The sequence below is a fragment of the Carcharhinus amblyrhynchos genome, chromosome 17 (assembly GCF_965287045.1).
Source record: "Carcharhinus amblyrhynchos chromosome 17, sCarAmb.v2.hapA, whole genome shotgun sequence".
Lineage (NCBI taxonomy): Eukaryota > Metazoa > Chordata > Chondrichthyes > Carcharhiniformes > Carcharhinidae > Carcharhinus > Carcharhinus amblyrhynchos.
This window is the reverse complement of record NC_137340.1, coordinates 19314987-19341438: the sequence shown is the minus strand read 5'-3', so window position 1 is coordinate 19341438 and position 26452 is coordinate 19314987. Positions and strand designations below refer to the sequence as shown.

The window sequence follows — 26452 nt, the reverse complement described above, 5'->3', positions numbered from 1 at the left end:
TGACTGCTGCATCCACTGGTGGACATGCCTTCAGTTGCCAAGGCCTGAAGCTCTGAATTTCCTCCATAACCCTTGTCACCTCTCTCTCATCCTTTAAGACAGCATGGTAGCACAGTGGTTAGCACTGCTGCTTCACAGCTCCAGCGACCTGGGTTTGATTCCCAGCTTGGATCACTGTCTGTGTGGAGTTTGCACATTCTCCTTGTGTCTGCGTAGGTTTCCTCCCGGTGCTCTGGTTTCCTCCCATAGTCCAAAGATGTGTGGGTTAGGTTGATTGGCCAAGCTAAAATTGCCCCTTAATGTCCTAAGATGCGTAGGTTAGTGGGATTAGTGGATAAATATGTAGGAATATGGGGATAGGGCCTGAGGGTAGGGATTGTGATTGGTGCAGACTCGATGGACCAGATGGCCTCTTCCTGCACTATAGCGTTTTTTGATTCCATGATTCCAATACAATCCTCAAAACCTACCTCTTTGATCAAGCTCTGGTCACCTGCCATAACATCTCAGTATCAGGCTCAGTGTCAAATTCTGCTTTATATTATTCCTATGAAGTGCCTTGGGGTATTTCATTACATTAAAGGAGCTATATAAATATAAGTTGTTGTTCTTTTTGTTCATTAATGTCTCAGTTCTCCCATGCTAAAGGGTGAAGGAAATCTTCTACCTAAACTTGTATGCCAACTGTGGCTCTATTGAACCAACATCTGGCCCACTGGAATCTGTTTCAGTGCCATTGTATGCAAGATGAAAATCAAAAAGTGCTGGCTTACAAAGCCTGCACTGACTCTGAACGTCTGAGTTAAATTAAACTTGTTACTTTTTTCTCAGTTCAAGACAATAAGGAACAAATCTAATCACCAATTTGAGAGGAATGTAATAATCATCAAGTTACATTATACTCACATTTCATGTTTCGTGGAATCAGCGCTTGGTGCAGTAATTTTATTTATTTCAAATGCTTTCTGGGCACATCGCATGAGCAATAAGTCATCGTTATACAGGTTAGCAAGTTGCATCAAACGTGCCCAAACCTCCAGCTCCAGCAGTTGATCGGACCAGGTACATTCTAATACTTGTTTCTCCAACTGAAAACGTTTACACAATTTTGAATTAAGCAATTTGAAAACAGAGACCAGGGAATTTCTTTGATCAAAGCAGTCATGTCATGATCGTGCCTACTGTGGAACACTTCGTCAGTGACCCTGCAAAGAACTGCAGAGTTAGGGACAAGCAGACTCAGTGGTTTGGAGGTGCCTCTACAAGTTGCTTTCTCTCACCACAGAAGGGCAGTATTTCACTTTTATTTTAATCAGAATGTGCATGGACACAATTTTAGCCCAGAAATGAAACCAATTGTACAGAAAATATAGGGTGATATGTAACCAAATCTTCCAGTTGTTGATTCTTAAAATGTTCCATCGTAACGTTAAGGACTGTGTTACTTGCTTACCTCAAGAAGATTGGGGACAGTGAATTTCATCAGGTTGCTGTTGTTACAGGCATACATCTCCAGAGCAATAAGAACCTGGATCATTGTAGCCTGGCTATCTTTACTCTGCAGTAAAAGACAAAGAATAATTCAGATCATGTGTACAGGATGTAAATAAAATTTAACAGAAGAATGTACAGAGATATCTCAAGTAGAATCCTGTTCTAATTTTTTTTACATTGTACTAAATGAAAACCACCAAAAGCTTGCATTAATTTGTTTTACTGTTGACAACAAGCTCAACAGATATTCAATGGAAAGCAAAAAGCCATTTGAAGGTCATTATTGAAGTTACTCCCAACAGCCTGAACCTGAAGTGTAAGTTACCGAAAGTAGACTGAAGGTAAGTCCAGGGTGACAGTGGAGTTAGTTGATAGCCCCAGTGAAGAGGGTGAGGGATATGTCGATATGGATGGGTACCGTATTAGGAACACCCAATTCATGATGGGAATATTTGGGAATTTACGAATGAAGAAATTTGGAACGTGTGAAAATATGAATATCATAATCATGCAAACTGTGGCTGGGAAATAATGGGGAATATCACAGCCCTCTCGACAGTTCACAAAGTTCATTTATCTGAGCTTAGAATCGTAGCATCATAATGCAGAAGGAGGCCATTCGGCCCATTGAGCCTGAACCAACAACAATCCCACCCAAGCCCTATCCTTGTAACTCCACATATTTAGCCTGTAAATCCCCTGACACTAGGGTCAATTTAGCGTGGCCAATCAACCTAACCCACACATCTTTGGACTGTGGGAGGAAACCAGAGCACCCAGAGGAAACCCACACAGACATGGGGCAAATGTGCAAACTCCACACAGACAGTCACCTGAGGCCGGAATTGAATCCGGGTTCCTGGTGCTATGAGGGAGCAGTGCCATCCCTGTTCCCACTTCTCCTGTTCCCTACCCCCTTTCTCTGACCATGGCACCCAGACGACAAAAAGAAATTTCACAATCGAGCCAAACCCACATCACCATTTTTCATATCCAAACCATCTTTCCTGTTTCGTCACCAATTGCTTGAGACAATGGTCACCCCTCTTGTCAACTCTCTGCAAAGCAGATTGGAGCTTCCATATTGATGATGAGTGATGTTGCCATCGCAGCAATGGGGCAGCGGCACAAACTTATTCAAAGGCAATAAAACTTTTACGTTATTGCCTTACCTCCTCATAGGACCAAACTTGAGAAACAATCTGTTGCTGAAGAAGCTGCTTTACTTTGACCCATGTGGCAATAATCTGGTGTCTCACAGCAAAAGGAACAACATCAGAGGGTACCTTTCCATTTGTAACATTTAATGCATATTCACAGATCTATAGACCAAACAAAATTACATCAGTTATTCTGTAAATAACCTTAAACACACCAAGAAATTGAACATCAAATAATTGTCATTTATTGAAAATGAATCCTAATTAACTTGATTACTATAATATATTGATTTAAATTCACAAGCAGAAGTGTCAAACCAGTTCAATGCCAATTTAATGATGCATACCAAATAAGTAATTGCCCAACCTTACTTCTTAATTAAACAAATCTTACACATAACAGAGGAAAACTATAAAACAAAGTTACAGCACAGAAAGACCATTTGGCCCATCATGTCTATGCCAGCCCAAGGACACCCAGGTGTCCTTTCTAATCCCATCTCCCTGTACCTGGCTCACAGCCCTGTAGTTTACAGCACTTAAGCAGTTCTTAAAAATGTTTAGGGTGTCTGCCTCCACCACCAACCCAGGCAATGAATTCTAGATACCCACCACTCTTTGCATAAAAAAGTTCTTCCTCAAGTTCCCTCTAAACCTACTGCCACTTACCTTGAAAGAGTGACCTATAGAGGGATGACCTATTTCAAGAATTGTCCACCAAGAGAAACAATTTTATCCTGTTGATAAGTCTGGGAGAAACTTATGCTGTGCACACACTTAAAAATGTCATCATGATGTTCTATGTTATCTTCTGCCACCTTAATACTTGAAGCTCAGGGCCTTGCCATTACCTCAGTTCACTTTGAATTGCAGCTAATTTATCCAAACATTTCAGGATAACATTTCCTCCCCTTCCAAGAATGACATCCCTTTAGTACCTTCAGCAAAGATTGAGTGCAACTGTGTTGTGTGAGGGACTCAAGTCATTTAAAGGAATGATGGATTCGACTGACAAATAAGTTAAGCTTTTTATTCTCCATCCTCCAGAGCATACAAATGGTGATGAACTCTGTGGCTGGTGGAACCTGTGGGGAAGTATGTGAAGGTTGTTGTACGCACAGTTGGTTTGCCCAATGTTCTGGTGGATGCACTGACTTTGGGTTTGCATTTTTTGAGATGCTCCCTAACTGAAAGAGTAACTAAAAGTTCAGGGAATGGGGTTTGTGACTTTGGGTTTCTGGCGGCGATGTAAGGCTGCTATGGAAATGGCGAAGCATACTGAAACCTCAGTAAAGTGCAAAGCCGTCAGTGATCAGCAGCAAAATCTTACTGCCATTCACACAGGTGGGATCTTACAGCCCTGCCAATGGTGCACTCCTAATGTGGGTTTCCTGGCGGTGAGGGGTGCATTCAACAGGAAACCCCATTGACAATGCGGGGGACCATAACATCCCACAGCCAATGAGTGGCACACTGCATCCTGCCGCAGCAAAACACACAGTGGGGAGAGTGAAAAATCCCACCCCAGGTTTCAGGCGCAAAGCATGACAGGAAGGATGAGGAGAAAGTGTGAGTGAGGCAGCTGAAAAGAATTAATTCTGAAGGCCAGATTTAGCAGCAAGGATAAAGAAAAAGTAAATTTACTGCTAATGTTTGAGTTATCTTCTTGAAGCAGGCTAATTAATCTGCTGGCTATTCTGCTGAAGACCGGGCCTATGGGACTCCAGATGGTTAATTGAGAGTGGGAGCTGGAGGAAAATCAGACGGTTAAAGCTTTCACAAAGATAAAAATAGGAACTCTATAGAAGGATGGAATCTTCCGGCTCTTCCGTCCGATCGGATCGGAAGATCCTGCTGAAGCCAACCCCTGCACGGGTTCCTCACAGGCGAGCCACGCAACTGGCCATCGACATCTGCAAGCCCAAATGATTCCACTGGCAGCCAATGATGGGAAAAAGTACTTTTTTCCCTTGCACAGGAAAACATTGCTGTGAGGTCTGGGAAACTCCAGTCGGAGTTTTGAAGGACTTCATGGCTTAATGTGATGCCAGTGGTCTGTCAGCAAACCCATGGGAATTGTAGCATCTGCTATTTAAAATGTAATTTATTGTGAAACACAATTTGCCTGTTAATCCAGGTTTGATTGTTAAAAGTATAAAAAGTTAAAATTTTATTTATCGGTTTTTTCCTTTGCAGTTGTTTGATAAGTTTGGTTCTTTTAGTTCATCCATCTGCAAAGTCAACACTAAGTAGTGTTAGAAGGGGAGCATTTCATACATCGTAGACCGTTCCAAATTAGGTTAGATACTCCACAGGTAATCCCTCTTGGATGTCACAGCACTTCAAGAAGCTACTGAACTAACTACAGTTTTAAGTCAAATTATCATTCAGGTTTCTAAACTAACTAAAATCAAAATAATGTAGAAAAACATTTGGTGACAGCTTTGCAAAGTATTTTAATATAAACGGTTTTAATGGTACAAATTGTCAAACTATGGAGTGAATCCCATACCTGGAGAGCTTCAGTTATATGAGGAATACCTTCAGGATCAACGGACAAAGTGTGCGGAATATTTGTTTTTTCAATTTTCCTTGCAGGTGGCTTTTTCATGCCAGAACTAATGGAATTCCGTCCGACTTCTTTTTTCTCAGTCTTTACAGGGCTGGGTATCCAAGGTTGAATCAAGCCCTGACATAAGCTATTGCATAGCATAACTAAAAGAATGGTTTCCCTGCAGTGCAGCACAAATAATTTTGGTTATGTAATATTCATACATTTTCCTCACAGCAATATTTCAGGACTACAATTATAAAGAAGCATTGCTGTATTGTGATGATATTGTGCATTTAAGAAATGCACTTGTGTCATGTTTCTTCTGAAGTTAAAGTTTATTTATAAGTGTCACATTAACGCTGCAAAGAAGTTACTGTGAAAATCTCCTCGTTGCCACACTCCGACGCCTGTTCAGGTACATTGAGGTAGAATTCAGCATGGCCAATGCATCTAAACCAGTGTGTCTTTTGGACTATGGGAGGAATTTAGAACACCCGGAGGAAACCCATGCAGACACGGGGTGAAGATGCAGACTCCACACAGACAGTGACCTAAGCCAAGAATTGGACAAGGTCCCTGGCGCTTGTGAGGCTGCAGTGCTAACCACTGTGCCATCTTGCCACCCAGGGACAAAAGGGATTGTTTCATACTTCAACTCTGATAATGATGCCGAATTGTCTACAGCCGGCAGTCCACCTGCTGACACTGCAGAAGGTTAATTGCTCTTGATTACCAGGGTGTTTGTTTTAATCTGGGCTAATGCAGATTTGTTATGTTAGGGTTGTCCCCTGTGGTTTTCAGAGTAGAGTTTGATGAGGTTGATCAACTGGGCTAACTGAGAGAGGAAAAGCAGACAGTGCAGTTTTAATTTGGAGAAGAGCAGTAGTTACTTTACTCTCTCCCTCTTTCTGGAAATTGAAGCCAGGGATCTGCTAGAAAATAAGCATTTCTCTCTGGAAGTCTGAAAAGGGCAAGAAGAGTTTTCTTCCTCACTCTCTCTCTTTGGAGTTCCACGATGTGAAGACAGGTTTTCCCCCAGAGACTGCTGTCTGAGAGTCAGAAGATGGATGTCTCTCTGTATCTCTGTCCAGAGGAATTAAAAGGCTGGAGAATGGGAATTCCCATAAGCCTCTGGGTCTTGCTAACTGATTCTGAAGAGAATTTGTGTTTTTAGGGATATTGCTTAAATTGGAACTAATAGAAATAGCTAACAGTTAAGAATTATACATTGTAATATGTAAACATTTCAATTTATAAAAGTTATGTTAATTCTTTATAGAATTATGTTTTAATAGTTGTTAAATAAAGCTTGTTTTAATAAAAGCTTCCTAGTGGGTCAATAGATTCACAACTGGAGCAAACGCCTTATGCCTGCACAAATGCCAAAAGCAAAAATTGTTGGGGTCTGGGTGAACTTCATATTTGGCGCTTCTGATCTAGTTCCTAACAGTACCTAGGGTGTGAAGTCAGCTCAGATGTTAAAACCTGATTCCATAAAGGCAGTATTGTTTGTGACACATTAACACGAAGTTTCAAGCTGCAATCAAATAATTTGATCACTTCCCCAAAATGCCAATTGGTTTGAATAGATGGCTCCCTGGAGGAGGGGAGTGGGCTTTGTTTTCTCTAAGCTAAGCTGACCCAAATGTTCCCATGCACATGCCAACCCTCTTAATTCACTGCGTGCGCGCATGTGGCACAAAAAATAATAAAAGGGTCCACGTACTTAAATGTAACAGTTGTGCACTGTGAAAAAATACCTAGTTAATTGGTCTCTTGACGGAGGAAATACCATCATTTTTTTTATCTATGCTCATTTCTTCCATCTACTGCTTGGCATCAAAAAATCCCTCCAAGACAAACTATAGGGGTGTACAAAGTGCTATCCCAGCCTCGGTACAGCAGTACACATTCATTTATAAGGGATAGCATTATTGAGTTAACATTAGGGTCACAAGAATGCATATCAGAGCTTTTAATGTACACACTAGAATTTAGAAACTTACCATTTGGAGAAGGTATACAGATTATAACGTTGCCTAATTAACTGCAGAGAGCACTCCTCTGGATCTCTCATAAAATTTACTTCTGAGGCCACATGTAATGACACATTTAAGCCTCAAATTGCACGCATATATCATCTTATCCTCAAAGCTGCAGTTCAGAAGTTCAGTCCAAAGATGTGTGAATTAGGTGGATTAGCCATGCGAAATTGCCCCTTAGTGTCAGGGGGACTAGCTAGGTTAAATGCATGGGGATATGGGAATAGGGTTGGTGCAGGCTCAACAGGTCGAATGGTCTTCTTCTGCATGGTAGGGTTCTATGATTCTAGAAGTCCACAAGTATGTCCAATCGGCCATTCCTTTACTGAAATTCAGGCCAAGAATGAATTCCCATGTTCGGCTTCTGGTACCATTTGGTTCACATTCTGATGCGCTTCTCAAGTTTGCTCTGGGGCAGTGCTGGGGAAAAAAAAACTGGCAGTATACAATCAAGTAAAACTTACCCATTATGTCCTGTCTTCTGTAATGCATTGACTAGTGTCCTGAATGGTTTAACAAGCTCCTGATATCTTCCAGCAGTCAACAGGTGGTTGTTATGGTTCCACATGTAGATGGCTGCATTGCTTACAATTAATGCATCATTGATTTGAACACCCAGTTCTGCTGCACGCAGGAAGTTCTTGGTAGCATAAGACGACAGAGAATCTATCCAATTACTGAACATAAATATAACAAAACATGAAGATTAAATTTTATCCATCAGTTTCTGTATCCCTATTGAGCTGTGACGACAAAGCATTGTAAACGTTTTTGTGTTATCCCCAAAATCCTACACCAATTTTGGCACTCTGAATCATTAGCATGAACTATTAGGCACAATTTTAACTGCCAAGGGGGTTGCAGGATTAGTGCAGTATGGGAATTAAAGTTTAAATTTTATTCATTAGTGTCACAAGTAGGCTTACACTGCAATGAAGTTACTGTGAAAATCCCTTAGTCGCCACACTCCGGTCCCTGTTAAGATACACAGAGGGAGAATTTAGCGTGGCCAATGCATCTAAACAGCATGTCTTTCGGACTGTGGGAGGAAACCGGAGGAATGTGCAGACTCCACACAGACAGTGACACAAGCCAGGAATTGAACCTGGGTTCCTGCTGTTATGAGGCAGCAGGGCTAACCACTGTGCCATCGTGCCAGATTAGAAACCCGATAGGATCTTGCCCAATGCGTGGTTTGACACAAGCCAGTTAGTGGCAAAAGTTCATGCAGGAGTTGGGTAAGTAATTGCAATATGCAGATAATTGATTTTGAATTAAACTCTAGTAGCCAAGCATGGGTTTCACAGGCACTCTGCAACCTGCCATGGTCAAATAGACAAGTGTACAATGGAGAGTGCAACTACAGAAAAACTGACAAGGTTGGAAACCTCCAAAGACTGAAACTGATTCGGCAACATGATGGCAGGTTCTTTATCTTGCATGCTGTAACGAACACTGCTAACAGTATCATAATCACAAAAAAGGACCGACTATTATGGGGTTGAGGGGGAGGGGGAAACTGGGCGGCTCACCCCACCCTCCCTCCTCCCCAGTTGGCATGGAGCAACCAATTCCAGGCCAACCCACCCCACAGCCATTACACGCACAGGCTAAGCAAGGGCCAAGTGGGACTCCTGCATTTATAGTGGAGGTGGATAAATATTTTATTGGTCAAGGAATAGAGGGCATAGAAAAATGGCGGGGAAAAAGATGAAACATGCCCAGCCGGGACACGTAAAGTGCAGCTCGTATGTTCAGTTCAGGAACTTCAGCAAAACTCATCCCAGCTGTCAATAGATTCCCAATCTGCGAATGGTTCCACAGTTCAGCCAGGGACAAAATTGGGATAAATTGCACTTTGTTTCCAAAATTTAAAATTCTTTTGACATTTTCATAATTATTTAAGAAAGGAAGGCATCACAAAAGCTGAAGATACCTGTAAGTTACCCATTCTGGAATGTCCTCTGGTTTTCTGGCTCCAAGTTCCTGAAGATCCTTCTGTTTATCTTTTGGGAAAACTGCCTGGTTGTTGAACTGAACACCTTGTGAGTTTAACAGCTGGATGGCTGCCTGGGCAAGTAAGGTAAAATATTAAACTTCAACTTTCTCAAAATGAAACAAATATCACCAGAAATATTAATAGCTTAAAGTTTATTTATTAGTCACAAGTAAGGCTTACATTAAATTGCAGTGAAGTTACTATGAAATTACCCCAGTTGCCACACTCTGGCGCCTATTCAGGACAATGCACCTAACCAGCACATCTTTCAGACTGTGTGAGGAAACCGGAGCACCCAGAGGAAACCCACGCAGATGCGGGGAGAATGTGCAGGCTCCACACAGACAGTGACCCAAGTCAGAAATCGAACCCTGGACCCTGGCACTCTGAGGCAGCAGTGCTAACCACAGGGCCACCATGCCACTCCTTACAGCACACAGTAAATATTAAATAACTTTAATATGTTCTAAGATGATTGGAAAATTAGTAACATCAATGGAGACAATGGGTGGCATTTTAACTGCCAAGAAATGGGCGGTTCAGGAGCTGGAAGGGAGTTGAATGAAGTGGAAAATTGGATGAGAGGCAATGGCCTAGTGGTATTATCGCTAGACCATTAATCCAGAAACTCAGCTGATGTTCTGGGGACCTGTGTTTGAATCCCACCATGGCGGATGATGGAATTTGAATAAAAAATATCTGGAATTAAAAATCTACTGATGACCATGAAAGTTTGTTGATAGTCAGAAAAACCCATCTGGTTCACTAGTGTCCTTTAGGGAAGGAAATCTGCTGTCCTTACTTAGTCTGGCCTATTTGCAACTCCAGAGTCACAGCAATATGGTTGACTCTCAACTACCTTTTGAAATGGCCTAGCAAGCCACTCAGTTTAAGGTCAACTAGGGATGGGCAATAAATGCTGACCAGTCAGCGACGCCCGTGTTCAGCGAATGACAAACAAATGTGGAGGTGAGCAGAAACCACCCCCCCGCCAAGGAGCTGGGGCATCACTCATTCAATTATATAAATGATAAGTTTATAGACTCTTTCACCCTCAATTCTGGCTTCTAGTGTTAGTTTTCCAAGATGCACATCACCTGCAGACTGAGGTTTGCAATTGCATGATTATCTTGATTTTGATTTGATTTATTATTGTCACATCTATTAACATACAGCGAAAAGTATTGTTTCTTGCATGCTATACAGACAGAGCATACCATTCATGGAGAAGAAAATGAGACAGTGCAGAATGTCGTGTTACAGTCATAGCTAGGGTGTAGGATATTTTACCGTCTAGGGAAAACCTAAAGTGGGAAAATTGAGTTCCAAGTTCTAGTTTGTGGGAGGTAATGGCCAAGCTTACAGTATACAAGCAGAGGATCAGCTTCCTCGACATGATGGAGCAATAATATCTCAAGAGGCTCAGGCTTTCACCATGGATGCTGCTGACATCTGCATCCTTCTGGAACAAGACCTCCTTCCAAAAATGTTAGTTGTGCGCACGCTGACAGTGGTCGTCAGGTTGCTAGAACTTTGAATTTCTTCACTTTTAGCTCATCCAGGGATTAGCTGGTGACATCTGCAGGATTTCACCATCAACTGCCCACTATTTTATCTCCTAGGTGGCCACTGGCCATGGCTACCATTTAAGTCTACTTTGACATTTTGTTCACCCAAAGCAATCTCCCATTTTAAAGTTCAAAGTTTATTTATTAGTGTCACAAGTAGGCTTACATTAACACTGCAATGGAGTTACTGTGAAAATCCCCTCGTTGCCACACTCCGGCGCCTGTTTGGGTACACTGAGGGAAAGTTTAGCATGGCCAATGCATTTAACCAGCATGTCTTTCGGACTGTGGGAGGAAACCAGAGCACCTGGAGGAAACCCACACAGACATGGGGAGAATTTGTGTTTCTTGCAGTTGTCAGCTACCTCTCTGCCGATTTGCTCCTCCAATACTCGCTGACTATTGGATGGTCTATAATACAACCCTATTACTGTGGTCATACCTTTCCTGTTTGTCAGCTCCACCCGTAGGGCCTCTGTAGACAAGCTCCCTAATGTATCCTGCCTGAGTACTGCTGTAACACTTTCCCTGACCAACAATCCCACACCCCACCCCCCCACCCCTTTTTATCCCTCTGCCTCTATCACGCCTGAAACATTGGGACTCTGGAACATTGAGCTGCCGGTCCTGCCCCTCCTGTAGCCAAGTTTCACTAATGGCTATAATGTCATATTTCCACGTGTCAATCCATGCCTTCAGCTCATCTGCCTTCCCCACAATACTCCAGGCATTGAAATAGACACACTTCAAAAGATTATTTCCACCACACTCAACCCTTCCATTTGTGATTTTGCTTGAACTAACTTGTCTTTTTATCCCCGCTCCATTATCTGCCCTGGCACTCTGGTTCCCATCCGCCTGCAAATCTAGTTTAAACGCTCCCCAATAACACTAGCAAACCTCCCTGCAAGTATATTGGTCCCCTTGTAGTTTAGGTGTAACCCATCTCTCTTGTATAGGTCCCACCTGCCCCAGAAAAGATCCCAATGATCCAAGAATCGGAAACCCTGCCCCCTACAGCAGTTCCTCAACCACGTGTTCATCCGCCTAAGCATCCTACTCTTATCCTCACTGGCACGCAGTACAGGTAGCAATCCTGAGATTACTACCCTCGGGGTCCTGCTTTTTAACTTCCTTCCAAGCTCTCTATACTCTCTGTTTAGGACCTCCTCACTCTTCCTACCTACGTCATTGGTACCGATGTGTACCACAACATCTGGATGATCACCTTCACACTTTAGAACGCTGTACATGCGATCAGAGACATCCCTGACCTTGGCACCCGGGAGGCAACAAACCATGTGGGAGTCTCTGTCCCGACCACAGAACCTCCTGTCCGTACCTCTGACTATTGAGTCCCCTAACACTACCGTTCTCCTCTACTTCCTCTCACCCTTTTGCGCTGCAGAACCAGACTCAGTATCAGAATTCTGGCTGTTGCAGCTTGTCCCAGGTAAAGCATTCCCCCACAATAGTATCCAATTCAATATACCTGTTGTGGACGGGAATGGCCACAGGGGAACCCTGCTCTGCCTGTCCTTTCACATTTCCATTTCCTCTCCTTACAGTAACCCAATTTCCTGTGCTCTGCTACATAGGAGTAACTACCTCCCTTAAGCTACCGTCTATATACTTCTCATTATCCCGAATTAGACAGAGGTCATCAAGTTCCTTCCCCAGTTCCCCAACACGCTTTGCTAACAGCTGCAGCTGGATGCACCTTTTGCAGGTGTTGTTGGCAGGGATACCAGAGGTCTCCCTGATCTCCCACATCCTGCAAGAGGAGCATTCCAATATCTTGCCTGGCATTTTTTTTTTGATTTTTTACTCTGGGAAAAACAAGAATAAACTGTCCGAAAAAAGAACCTACTCTCGCCTCTGCCTGTTCTCACCGAAGCCCGTTTTGAGCCAAAGCCCTTCAGCCTTCACTCTGCTCCCTCTCACTCCGCTTTCATGTGGAATGCTTCATGAATGTACGTAAATATATACATAACACTATGAACATTATTGTATGCAATTTTTGTGCAATAATTCTTTCCTTTCAGCATCTTATTACTCTGCCACTTGTCCACCACATGGTACAATCGCTGTGGCTTCAGCAGGGTTGTTAGCATGGTTCTTCCCTCATTAGTCAAGCGAACATGATTTCATATTTTCCCTGCAGAATAACTTCATCTTGAAGAGAAAATGCACGTGAAACACTTCCAGAACAATAAGAAAATGCATGAAGTTCATATGTCCTAATCTCCTAAAACTGTTGGTTTCGCAGAGTATAGGCTTGCAATTGAAGCCAATACATTCTTGAATCATTGAATGTAAGACCTACCTCCGCATTAATGAAACGTATGTCAGCAAGGATTCTGAGTAAATCGACTGGAGAATAACAGACTTTTTGCAAAGACAACTGTATTAAAGCAGTATCTGTGATAATGCTTCCCTCTGAGATAGATGTTTTTATTCTTATCCTTCTTTCTGGAATAGAGCAAAAAACCAAACAAAATACATTTTCTAGCTCATGCAAATAGCAGGTGATCTTATCAAATAAATTCCAAGTGCCGAACGAACGTGAAAATGGGACAGAATCGCGCCAATTCTGTGGGCAAGTTCCCAGTTGCAATTGTACGTATTTAGTGAAAAAGAAAAAAAGCCCATATGTGAATCTTGTCAGTGGCTGCAGCCTATTCTCACCAGGAAGCCGGCTGCTGAACTCTACAGCTGCCATTGCGCAGACACTCTGATCTTCCAGCACACTGTGTACACATAGTATACCCCCCGACACAAACACCCCTTGGATAACCTCCCCCCCCACACCACACCATCCTCATTGTCCCATCGCCCCCCAGAAATTGCATCCCACCCAATTGCTGACCTGATCAATCCCAGCCCCCACACTCGACTGCCACCCAGACCAATTTCCACTCCATTTCCCAATCACTGCCCTAGTTGATTTCCACCTCCCCATCACTGCCCTGACTAATCTTCATCCCCCATCACCACCCTGGCTGATCCCCACAACCCCACTCCCCAAAACCCCCTGTCCCCAAATCACCCCCCTGGCTGATCCACCCCCCCCCCCCTTCAAAGAGTACCTCCACTGCCCCCCATGGAGTACCCCCTTGCCCCTGCTCTTGGCACTGCCCAGGGTGCTAGGTTGTCAATGCCAGTGTGTCACTGCCTGGCCCTGCCCCTGCCCCCGACCATCCAGGGAACGTTTGAGATTCACTAATTATATGTAAATGAACTGATGAATATTTAAACTAAGCTTCACACCTTTAATGGGCACAAAGACAATTTTTCTGGCAAATCAAGGCTGGTAACATTGCAAGAGGCTAAAAAACAGACATGAACCTGATTTTTCGCCTCTCACCTGATTCTACTGGCTCGCCATGCCAATCAACTGGTGGGATGAGCCAACAAAATCGCCCCCATAGACTAATTCTTGAAAAAAAAAGTTATTCTTCCAATCTCACCATTATCAGGGCATTCTGGTCCCCATCGTTCATCATCATACAACAAGCAAAACTGACAAGCTGTACGGCAGACGTCCCAAACTTCTTGCTTACGTGCAACTTTAACAAGGTCAGCCCAAATTCTCACCCTATAGACACAACAAAAATTCAGGAACATATTTAAATAGTGAACCATGAATGCTGTCATCATTCACAATTTAGTTTCTGACTTTTCTATAAGCATGCGGCAAAATTCACAAAGAAAGATATTGGGAAACATTTAACTAATGACTAACATTTCCAAAAAAAATTTTAATCTAAGAAACTAGGAGCAGGCCATTCAGCCCTTTGAGCTTGCTCTGCCATTCAATTTGATAATGGCTGATCCTTTATCTCAGCGCCATATTCCCACTTTCTCCCCATACCCCTTGATGATAGCAACGTAGAATTGCTTCATGGTCATTTTTGGACTTTCAATTCTGCATTGTTATTGGATTCAAATTTCAACATCTAATGTGGTGGGATTCAAACCTAGATCCCCAGAGCATTACACCAAACCTTTGGATTACTAGTCCAGTGACAATAACATTGGACCATTGCTTCCCCTTTTTAGGTGATTCAAGCTTAGTTAATATGCAACACAGTTTACCTGGCCCTTCTAAAAGGCTCAGTGCACATTAAACAATTAATGTTTGATGCCAGGTGGTTTGAGTTCCAATAAAGTCTTTGCCGAGGATGGAATGTTCTGGCTGCTCATGCCAGTGGGATCTTCTGGTCCTGCTGATGTTGCACTCCCCCTGCGTGTTTCCCAGGGCATTCATTAGGAACTCCCATTGACAGCAGCAGGACCAGAAGATGCCCCCACTGGGGAACAGCGCATCACCTCCTGCTGTGAGAAACAGACCATAGAATGCCCCTCAAGGTAATGCTGAATTTCCTTGGGGTGTTTGGCAACAAGCCCCTCCCATTAGCCCTTCCCTCTCAACATGGCCCAAGAAAGGTGAAGGAGAAGCACAAAAGAAAATCCAACCGTTACTTCCCCAATAACATTTGTAGGGCAAAAGCAAAGAAGGCTGTAGTCTGATGTAACCAGATTTCATCCTACGTTCCCCCCAGATATATTTTGGAGAGTTGCATTTTAAAGCTGGCTGTTTCCGATTTTGAAAAGGGTATTTGTAACAAGCATTCGTAGTAAGATATTTATCTATTTGCCAACGACCCTTCCTCATTACTAAAGGACTAAAAAGGTGGAAAATCCCTTTCCACTTCAGTTTGAAAACGCCACTGGAAGTGCAGCGGAAACTTCATTTATATGCGTAGACACAATTTCCGCTATACTGCTAGCAAAATCATGATGGCGGAGAGAGCAGCTCTGAGGAAAATCACAGTTCAGATGCACAATTGCACAATATTGAACCAACACTCCCACCATCCTCATCACTTTACCAATATGCAACCTTCTAGAAGAAACTGTTTTTTCTAAGTAGTCTGATTTTGAGAAAAAAATCTGGGAAATCTTTCTCATAATGCAAGGTTCTAAGAGACTGTGATAGCATATAGACACAAATGTTAACAGCTAATTAGAAATTTCTCTCTCTATTGAAATAACCTCTTCTCATATAAGCTTGCTTTTCATAGGTTAGTAGTGCCTCCTTGCTCACTACATGCTTTAATTATGTGTTCCAGTGGAAATGACTACTATGCAACAAGGAAAGCTTATTTCTAACCCAATCTGTTGCAACATCTTGAGAGTTCATTCACTCCTTCTTGAATCAAACCAGTATGTCACAGCTCTCTGAAATTCACTTTGACTTCTCCTCAGTGTACTAGCTATTCACTAAGGTCCAAGATCTTATACATTTAGCTATTGACTAAAAAAAACTTTCAACTTTCTTTCAAAAATCTCATTGAATGTGGGCTTAATGATTTGAAAATCAGGACCACCCCAGCTCCTTTTGCCAATATCGGAGAGAAGCTTGCCTGGTGACTTCCGCTTCTTTGAATTGGGAACTAGGTGACCAATTTAAATCCCTTCTTGAAATAACTGTTAGCCCTCATACTCCTTCCTACACCTCTTGTCCTGACTTTGGACAGACGCGGATTGATTTCTTACAGTCAATTCACACAGTTCCAGTCCAGATCTTGGTCTTTTATAGGTGCTTTGAGTTCTTTGAAAATATGACTAAACACATTGACGAAGGAAGAGCGGTAGATGTGGTTTATGTGGACTTCAACAAGGTGTTCAATAAGGTCCCTCATGCAAGACTTCTTGAGAAAGTGAGAAGGCATGGGATCCAAGGGGCTGTTGCCTTGTGGATCCAGAACTGGCTTGCTCGCAGAAGGCAGAGAGTGGTTGTGAATGGGTCTTTTTCTGCATGGAGGTTGGTCACCAGTGGAGTGCCCCAGGGATCTATTCTGGGACCCTTGCTGTTTGTAATTTTCATAAATGACCTGGATAAGGAAGTGGAGGGATGGGTTGGTAAGTTTGCCAACGACACAAAGGTTGGTGTTGTGGATAGTTTGGAGGGCAGTCAGAAGTTGCAGCGTGACATAGATAGGATGCAAGACTGGGTGGAAAAGTGGCAGATGGACTTCAACCCAGATAAATGTGTAGTGGTGCATTTTGGCAGGTCAAATGGGATGAAAGAGTATAATATCAAGGGTAAGACTCTTAGCTGTGTAGAGAATCAGAAGGACCTTGGGGTCCGGGTCCATAGGGCTCTTAAATTGGCCTCGCAGGTAGAGGATGTGGTTAAGAAGGCGGGTGCTGTACTGGCCTTCATCAATCAAGGGACTGAGTTTAGGAGTTGGGAGATAATGCTGCAGCTTTATAAGACCCTCATCAGACCCCACTTGGAGTATTGTGCTCAGTTCTGGTTGCCTCATTACAGGAGGGATGTGGAAGCTATTGAAAGGATGCAGAGGAGATTTACAAGGATGTTGCCTGGAAGCACGATTGGTCTCGGGCGACTAGTACTCCCCACACAACTGTCAGGAGGAGAGGGCTCTACCAGGGTAATGCTAGTTTGATGCCAGGATGTTGCCAAGTTTCTGGAGGATGTCATTGGGGGTGCCAGGGCAGTGCCAAGGTAGCACCAAGGGATGCACATCTGGTGTGCTTTCTGTACACTGGGGCAGCTTGGGGAGACAACAGCCTAGTGGTATTATCACTAGATTATTAATCTTGAAATTGAGCTTATGTTCTGGGAGCCTGGGTTCAAACCTCACCATGGCAGGTGGTGGAATCTGAATTCAACAAAAAATATATATATATTTGGAATTGAAAATCTACTGATGTTGGAAAAACCCATCTGGTTTACTAATGTCCTTTAAGGAAATCTGCCATCCTTACCTGGTCTGGCCTACATGTGACTCCAGAGCCACAGCAATGTGGTTGACTCTCAATTGCCCTCCAAGGGCAATTAGGTATGGGCAATAAATGCTGGCCAGCCAGCAACGCCCATGTCCCAAGAATGAATTAAATCAGAGTCCACCTGCCAGCAATACGACATGCCTACCTTCCACGTGGCAGAAAAAGCAGCTTTTGCTATCAGCGGCCTCAACCCCACTTTCCCATCTGACATCAGCTGATATCAGGGAAAAGCTTGCCTGGTGACTCTTGCTTCTTTGATTTGGGAACTAGATGACTAATTTAAATCCCTTCTTGAAATAACTTTTGTTTTATATCCCAATTCAATCCAATCAAAGTCCAATTCAAAGTCTCAACAAGTGAGACATTCCAGATTCAAGCTGACAAGATAGTTTCACCATTTCCTGTCTTGGGATTGATGTACATGATCCAAGCTGATTGGAGTAGGCATTGCACCTCTTCCAAGGCTTGATCTCATTTGCAACTTAGCCAAAAGGCCTAGATGTCGCTTTAAAATATTGCTTCAATTGAAGCCTCAGTGTTACCTCATGACTTCAACCAAGTGCAGGATGCCAAGAGTACACTTGATCTTACCTAAAAGGCTGAGAAATAACTTAGCCCTCATACCCCTTCCTAAAGCTCAGAGAGGGTCATCCATTGGTTGGGTTTTCTCACTTCTAACTCTCACCTTGCTAAAGAAACACAGGCTATCCTTTGCAATGTAATTACTCCAGGTTTCTTTACCAATTTGTCACCAAATGTTTCCATTGGTCAACATTCAAATTCAGTTCCGTAAACTAAAAGTTACTTTCAAAAATGTATGAGTTATGAAATCAGATATTCACAACAGCGACCATTTGGCCACTGCTAGGCCAGAGGAAGGATTTCCGCCATTCTGGATCAGAAGGTCCTACTTCAGACCAGCCAAAGGCCAGCAGCTCTTGAGCACGTTGGGGCAGGACAGAAGTGCGCAGTGCTGGCTTCAGGACTTTGGGGTTACACACCAGGGCCAAGCTAGCAAGAACCAGCAAGATGGGTGAAGGATTTGTGATTCAGAGGCCTTCAGTGGTTGGGCAACCAGGGGCAGGCAGCATTAAAAACTTAAGAGGGGTCCATCCAATGGACTCAGGGGGTCCCATTAAGCAGAAAGGCCTGCATCCCTCGCCCACCCCTCTCCCTCCCTCCCACCCACCCACCCAACCACCCAACCACCCAACCAACACCAATAAAATCCAGGTGGTGGTGGAATGTGCTCTGAGGTGGGTTTTAATTAGCCACTTAATGGTTTCAATTTACTCAATGGAGGCTAGGTGACTTACATAATTAAGTTGGGGATAGGAGCAGTGGTGGTAGCGGCAGGTCACTGGCTAGATTAAAAAAGCCCATTGGCAGGGCAGCAGTATCCAGTTTTGTCTAAATTGAACAGTATTATGAGAATGTCACTTTCAAACACTCACCTTCATTTCTTCTGGTGACTAGAAAAAAATGTGTTTCTTTTTAATCAGCTGGGATCACAGCTTTTGATCAATGTGATGCAGACAGCAGCTACTCCCTCCAGAAAAACATGTGCTTGTATCCGAGATCTTTCAGTGGTATACTTGTGTTTAGAATTGTTTTGCCAATTGCATAAGCACATTCAAACGATACTTTTGTGATTCGTCATACATTTCAGATAAGCTTTCAGCTAAAATGGTATTCAACAAATATTGCCTCAGCTGAAGAAATGCAACACGTAGTATTGCCCTTCCAAGGAGAAACAATACTCTTTAATTCCCCTTATCACCCATAATTTGTTCTCAAAAGTTATAATTAGTTTTCACCTACCTCAATTTATCATTTACATTTTCAAGTCTTTCCAGATGTCCATGTGTTTGCTCTACAGAGTTTAAATAATGTTGAGCTTTGGCAGCAAGAAAGCCAATGAGGCCTGTATGACCCTGGGCCACAAATACTAGGAAATATAAAACAATAATATCAGTCTTGATTCCTTGTGAGCCTCAGTGTATTGACTGTGCACACTCCTTCAAGGACTTGGGCATGCCTTTCACTGCCTTGCCAATTATCCAGTTCATTGTACTTAAACTAATTCAATGTAGGACAGATTAAAATTTCTATCACGTGGGTCCAGACAGCAGATCTTAGTTGTTTGAAGCAACCATCACATTTATTTTCTAAATCTTCAATCAGTTATATACAAATCGTACCTTCACATTAATGTAAACAATTGCGCCACAGGCAATATTAAATATTTTGTGGAGATTTGTAACTTGTTTAACGGTGACAAGGTGCCATCATCCTGCATAATAGACCCAGTGAAAGCCAAAATTAAACGTGATGTGGAGGTGCCGGCGTTGGACTAGGGTGAGCACAGTAAGAGATCTCACAACACCAGGTTAAAGTCCAACAGGTTTATTTGGAATCATGAGCTTTCAGAGTGTTGCTCCTTCCTCAGGTGAGCCACTCCACTCACCTGAGGAAAGAGCAGAGCTCCGAAAGCTCGTGAATCCAAATAAACCCATTGGATTTTAACCTGGTGTTGTGAGACTCCTTACTTAAAATTAGAAGTGGGTGAGAAAGAAAGATTTAACTAATTTATTAAAAATCGAAACAGCTTTTTTAAAGATGTAACTGTTAAGGCAAAAATAAAATCTATTGGTATCTTTGATTCTACATAAAATTAGTTTAAACTGTAACAAAATACTGGCTGGTAGGCCAAATTAATTAGATATTCAACTACTTCAATCAATCCATTACAATGTGGATGATTAATTTTTTGATTTGATTTGATTTATTATTGTCACATGTATTGGGATACAGTGAAAAGTTTTGTTTCTTGCACACTCTGCAGGCAAAAAATATCGTTCATTGAGTACATAGGAGAGAAGGAAGGAGAAGGTGCAGAATACACTGTTGCAGTTACAGATAGGATGTAGACAAAGATCAGCTTAATACATGGTAGGTCAATTCAAAAGTCTAATGGCAGCAGGGAAGAAACTGTTCTTGAGTAGGCTTTTGTATCTTTTTCCCAACAGAAGAAGGTGGAACAGAGTACGTCCAGAGTGCTTTGGGTCTTTGGTTATGCTGGCTGCTTTTTTGAGGCAGCGGAAAGTTTAGACGGAGTCAATGGTTGGGAGGCTGGTTTGCATGATGGACTGGGCTACGTTTACACGTATTATAATGTCATGGAGAGAAAATTATCTGTCCAAAAAATGGAATGCTGAGCTTTTTATATAAAAAACTCAATGCACGTGGGTAGAAGTTATGCTACAGGTACACAAAGCCTCAACTAAAGTTCAGTTCTAGACACCTCTGAGGGAGTGCAGTGCAAATTTACCAGAATGATACCAATGGATAAATTGCAAGAATAAAGTACATAAACTAGCACTGCATGTAGAATTTAGATGATTAAAATGTTATTTGAGTGAGACTTTCAAGATAGTAAGAGAATCTAAGGATCAGATGGAAAGAAAGCATCTTTGCTGATTGGGGAATCAAGAGGCTGAATTTTGCCACTCACATGGAGTCCTGCTACAGCTCCTGAAAGCAGGCGACAACCCCACACCTGTGGAGCTGCTGTGAAGATGGTTTCAATGTGCATTGACACTGCAGTTATCGTGTAAATGGAGCCAGAATCCAGGCGCAGTATTCACATCTCCCACACCGTTGGGAGCTGGAGCTGCATATTGTCAGTTGTGGTCAATTAAAAGAAAATACATCACCGTTCTTTCGTTAGTGCCAGGTTAAAATCACAGATCACCCTACTTAATAGCATAGCAGGAACACCTACACTGCATAAGCTGCAGTGGTTCACTGCCAAGCCCTCAAGGGCAATTAGGGATGGGCAATAAATGCTGGCCTTGCCTGAGACTCGAAAATCACATGAATGAGTACATTAAAAATCCAAGGTAAGTATTCTGCTCTGTGCTCAGCCTGAAAGCAACCAACTTGTGCAGAAGCCTTGAAATCAACAAGTCCTTCAACACCCGTCACAGCACTCCCTGTCAATCTCTCTAATGTAGCATCCAGATGCCAGAGTACCCAATCTCTGCCTTGAGTCAGCCATCCTTTAGTCTTTCCCAAGCCAAATTCCGGTTACAGAATAACTTCCAGCATCTACTCCAACCCAATACACCTTCACTGTAACTAGTTTCAAAAATGCAAGTGCCAAATATATTAGGTTCCTTGCTAATGCGTGCAACCAATGAACAGTTTGTGTTAGCTGCACCTAGAAATCTTATTAGGAGGTAGCACAAAGCTGCCTGCATTAGACTGAACAGTTGTGAGTTAATTGCACATTGAGGTCTATCCAATTTAATCCCTATCAAATCTAGAATGTCTCATGGTGCATTCATGGTTCAAATCAGGCATCAACACTGTTCCAACTTTGCACCAACACGAAACTTGCAGTGTGTCAGCCAGATGGGAATGTCCACAATGACTGTGGGGCAGAAGACTGTCTCCTTCAGAAAGTCTGATTCCATTCAGGTTGAATGCTGCCCCTGGATTCTGGCTCCATTTACACGATAACTGCAGTGTCAACGCAATTGAAACCACCTTTACAGCTGTAGTTTGATTGTACCTTTAATCGTAACACGAAAAGTAATAACTGGATGTTCATCCAGCAGAAGGTATTCTTCAATTATAGGCAATAAAATGAAGCAAAACTTACTCCAACAGGGAAATCAAAGAAAAGGTTTAATAAAGAAACTTCATTACTCTAACACTTGAGGCCTCACCCTGGACCATTCCAAACTCCGCACAATTCTCAGATTCCTACTTATACTGAATCAGCTGGTCAACTGTCCACATCATTCTGTCATTGGCTACATAGTCCACTGGGTCAGCTGCCTCTTACAGCTTATTACCACAAGTCAAACTATACCAGATCCAATGTTATCACTGGTTATATTCTAACAGTTACTGATTAAACAATTGGAAGATGTTGATGCAATATATTAACTGCATTATGTTTTTACAGTCAGGTCAATTTTCCAGTTCAGCCCGCCACGGGAATCATCAGGGCGGACGGACAACTTGACGGATTGTTTAAAGGCCTATTGCCCTCGGACAGGAATTTCCAGTCTCAGGGAGGCCACAGCCAGAAAGTCACATTCACTGCTATTTGAGCTAATAGTTGCATTAATATCAATTAATTGATATTAATTAATTTGCTGAGGGGTTTAAAAAGTTAAAGTCTGTGACATATGCTTGGGAAGAAAATAGTTAATTTGCAATCATTGGAAAGGAATAGCGAATGTAATGTATAGCAGGTTGTCTATCTTCTATGACCCATTTTGTACCCTCGCCAAAACTGAATTTCTTTCCCATGACACTGTAACCTCTAATAACTAATTAAATTAAACAAATATTGTTACTGGGTTCATATCAAGATATTTGGATTCGACACCTGCACTATAACTATATCATCATCATCATGTTCCATGTGCTCGCCCTAAAGGCAGGTCCATGGCTCATTGTCTGCTGATCCTTCATCCTGAGCCATTTTCCTGGCAGTTTGAATGTAACGTTTGCTATTGCCTTCCACTCTCAGGGGTAGGGCAAGAAGGCAGATCCTGAGTCTACCTTGATGGGAACAACAATCATATCCTGGCCGTTGGCACTGTTCTCAACCACACGCTAGCCGTTTATGCTACAGAGAAACAGAAAATGCTGGAAAATCTCAGCACGTCTGACAGCACCTGTGGAGAGAGAATAGAACCAACGTTTCGAATCTGACCCGTGCAGGGTCTGTTCTCTCTCCACAGATGCTGTCAGGCCTGCTGAGGTTTTCCAGCATTTTTTGTTCCTGTTTCAGATTCCAGCATCCACAGTATTTAGCCATCTAAGCTAACTGGTTTTCTACAGTCATGCAGTGAACGGTAATTTAATTGATTCACCTTTAGCCTCATTTTCACCATCTAGTACCAGCTGGAAAGAATCAGAAGCCAGAGCCAGACCAGCCTTAATCAGCAAAGATCGACTGTATTGTAAACTGTCGTTTCTTCTGGCCTTCAATACAAGAAAATAGTCTTTGATCATTTGGTGAATTGTCTTAGAAGCAAATAAACTATGAAAGGTGAATATACTATACATATTTTGCATGCAACGCCTTGCCACGCAACAACCAAACTGGGTTTTATTTTCCCATTTCTTAGATGTATCTTTCCAACCTCCACCAAGCAAGAACATATGCTGGGTTTATTGATCAGAGAAGTAAACTTAATAATAGAATGGAGATCCTTTCTGGCTTTGCTCCCTTGGTGTTCAGAAATGATTCACTCATTGGTGTAAGGAAATAAGTTTATGGAAACAAGATGCTACTTGAAGACAGATTTTATTTACACCAAAAGATATATTATACCAAAGATCATTCAACAAATATCTGAAATTTAATGGCCATTCCTTGCTGCAAGTGAGGATGGGGAATTTGGGACTCAGCCAAATCTCCATTCACTGCAGTGGGACCAGAGAATCCCGCCGGCATGAATGGCTGGAAAATTCCGGCCACAGATTTGACCTGGTTTACATGTGATATTATGCAGCTACCATTTTACAAACTTGCTTAAAATACAGGCACCCTTGTTTGTATTAACATTCTCATTTTCTTTTTATTTATTTACCATCCATTTTAGTTTTGTACCGTATGATTAACACATTCACACCCCACCAACGCTGCCAGCGAGAATGGAGAATTTGCCACTCAGCTAAATCTCCATTCGCTGCAGCAGGACTGGAGAATCCCAGCTGCAGGTGAGGTCAGAAAATTGCTTCCAGTAACTTCATTTGTTTCTCTATTCTTTCTTCTTGCTTTCACAAAAAACATTCTTCTTTTTCTCAATTATTTGCTTGATTCATGCTAGATATATCTTCTTTCCTCAGACAGTGGATCTGTAGTTCTTGCTGAAGCTATAGTTAGCACAGCGCCGTACTTGAAAGGCCTTTTTTTTACAATTGTTAAATGCCATCCAATATCCTACAGCTATTCAGTTGTGGTTAACTGACCCAAACTTCAACTTTCAAGTTATTTACTTTGCCTTCCTACTTCATGACAATTTTAAAATTTCATTCATGTGATGTGGGCATCGCTGGCTACACTAACATTTACTGCCCAAACTTTATTTGCCCTTGAGAAAGTGGTGGTGAACTGCCTTCTTGAACACTGCAGTCCAAGTGGGGTAGGTGCACCCACAGTGCTGATAGGGAAGGAGTTCCAGAATTTTGACACAGCAACCATGAAGGAACGACGATATATTTCCAAGTCAGGATGCTGAGTGGCTCGGAGGGGAACTTACAAGTGGTGGTGTTCCCATGTATCTGCTGCCCTTGTCCTTCTATTTGGTAGTAGTCATGGGTTTGGCAGGAGTCTTGCTCAGTTCCTGCAACCAACTGTCTTGTCCTTCAACCAATTCATTGATCTAAGTGGCTAAAAAGCTGACGTCCCAGTAAGAGCCTTGGGGGAGGGAGGGGATCACCATTTGTCACATCCCATCAATCATTGCACACTGAATTTAACTCTTACTCTCCATTTCCAGCCTCTCACCCCCCATCCAGTCACTCATCCATAACACCAATTCCCATTCCAGCCCCGATAAAAATAGATTTGTCCCCTTTTGTTACATAAAAAGCCTTCAGTTGAAGCAAAAGCTTTAGGTCAGAATCCTTATATGATGATTTAACCGCCTAAAACTTTGTACTTTCGGTGCATCATAACTTCTCAGCCTGTTGTGATACACTCTAGGGATTGCAGTTTCATCTGAAGGGCAACAAGAGGAGCCAAAAGATTGGTTAAGATTTTGTTTGTTTTAGGGGCTACAGGACTGCCCATTCCTTCAAATCCTTCTCCTTACTTGAATAACAGGGGCTGTTCTTTCAGGTTCCCAGCAGTGAACTTCTACTATCCGAATGTTACCATCCAAAAAAAAAACCCTTCCATGCCCCATTCTAGATGGTGAGTTTAAAATACCGAGAAAGGTTTCTATACGGCCTTCTGATCTAATTGAATGTGTCTGATAGTAACATATTTACTTGTAATAGAGATTTATTAATGCCTGTAGTTTGATATGCTACTGAGGATGCAACACTTAATAAGACACAATAATTTTGATCTACCTCTAATGAAAAAATGTTTACTCTGTACGATATTCTCAGTACATTTTTCAAAATTTCTCTGCATTTTACCTGTTCAATCTTCCTGATTGCTTGATCCTCCGGTTGCTCAGGAAGTTCATAAATTGCTGCGTACATTTGCAGACGGTGCAGTTCTTCATGAATATATTTTTCGTACGGTCCTTTATTATCCAGAGCAAGAGCCTTTTTAAGATGGTCCATGGCAACCTCTATCCGTTCCTCATCTTTTTCAATCTGAGCTATTTCGATGAGAACTTGGCAGCGCAGCTGAATCAACGAACTAAAATAATTCATAAGAACATAATAAGAAACAGGAGCAGGAGTAGGCCATCTAGCCCTTCGAGCCTGTCCCCCCATTCAATAAGATCATGGCTGATCTGTCGTGGCTCAGTTCCTGTTGTGGCTCAGTTCCACATTCCCGCCCTCTCCCCATAACCCTTAATCCCCTCTCTTATCAAAAACCCATCAACCCTCGTCTTAAAAATATTTAGCGAGGTAGCCTCCACCACTTCAACGGGCAGAGAATTCCAGAGATTCACCACCCTTTGAGTGAAGAAGTTCCTCCTCAACTCCGTTCTAAACCGCCCCCCCTTTATCTTGAGGCTGTGCCCCCTAGTCCTACTATCCTTTCTGAGCGGGAAGAGTCTCTCCACCTCTATCCTATCTATCCCATTCATCATCTTATTACC

At 42.5% G+C, this 26452-nt stretch overlaps 1 protein-coding gene across 1 annotated transcript in view; it reads right to left on the bottom strand.

The window, feature by feature from the left end:
- cfap46 (cilia and flagella associated protein 46) overlaps window positions 1-26452 on the bottom strand; it is a 169761-nt gene that overhangs the window by 114068 nt on the left and 29241 nt on the right. Inside the window, exons 12-22 of the mRNA XM_080206034.1 lie at window positions 25815-26043; window positions 23534-23645; window positions 19461-19587; window positions 14288-14415; window positions 13144-13289; window positions 9187-9320; window positions 7715-7927; window positions 5167-5386; window positions 2662-2816; window positions 1454-1556; window positions 907-1088 (exon numbers count right to left, since the gene is read on the bottom strand). Of these exons, the coding sequence (XP_080062160.1) occupies window positions 907-1088; window positions 1454-1556; window positions 2662-2816; window positions 5167-5386; window positions 7715-7927; window positions 9187-9320; window positions 13144-13289; window positions 14288-14415; window positions 19461-19587; window positions 23534-23645; window positions 25815-26043 (1749 nt within the window). The remainder of the gene's footprint in view (window positions 1-906; window positions 1089-1453; window positions 1557-2661; window positions 2817-5166; window positions 5387-7714; window positions 7928-9186; window positions 9321-13143; window positions 13290-14287; window positions 14416-19460; window positions 19588-23533; window positions 23646-25814; window positions 26044-26452) is intronic.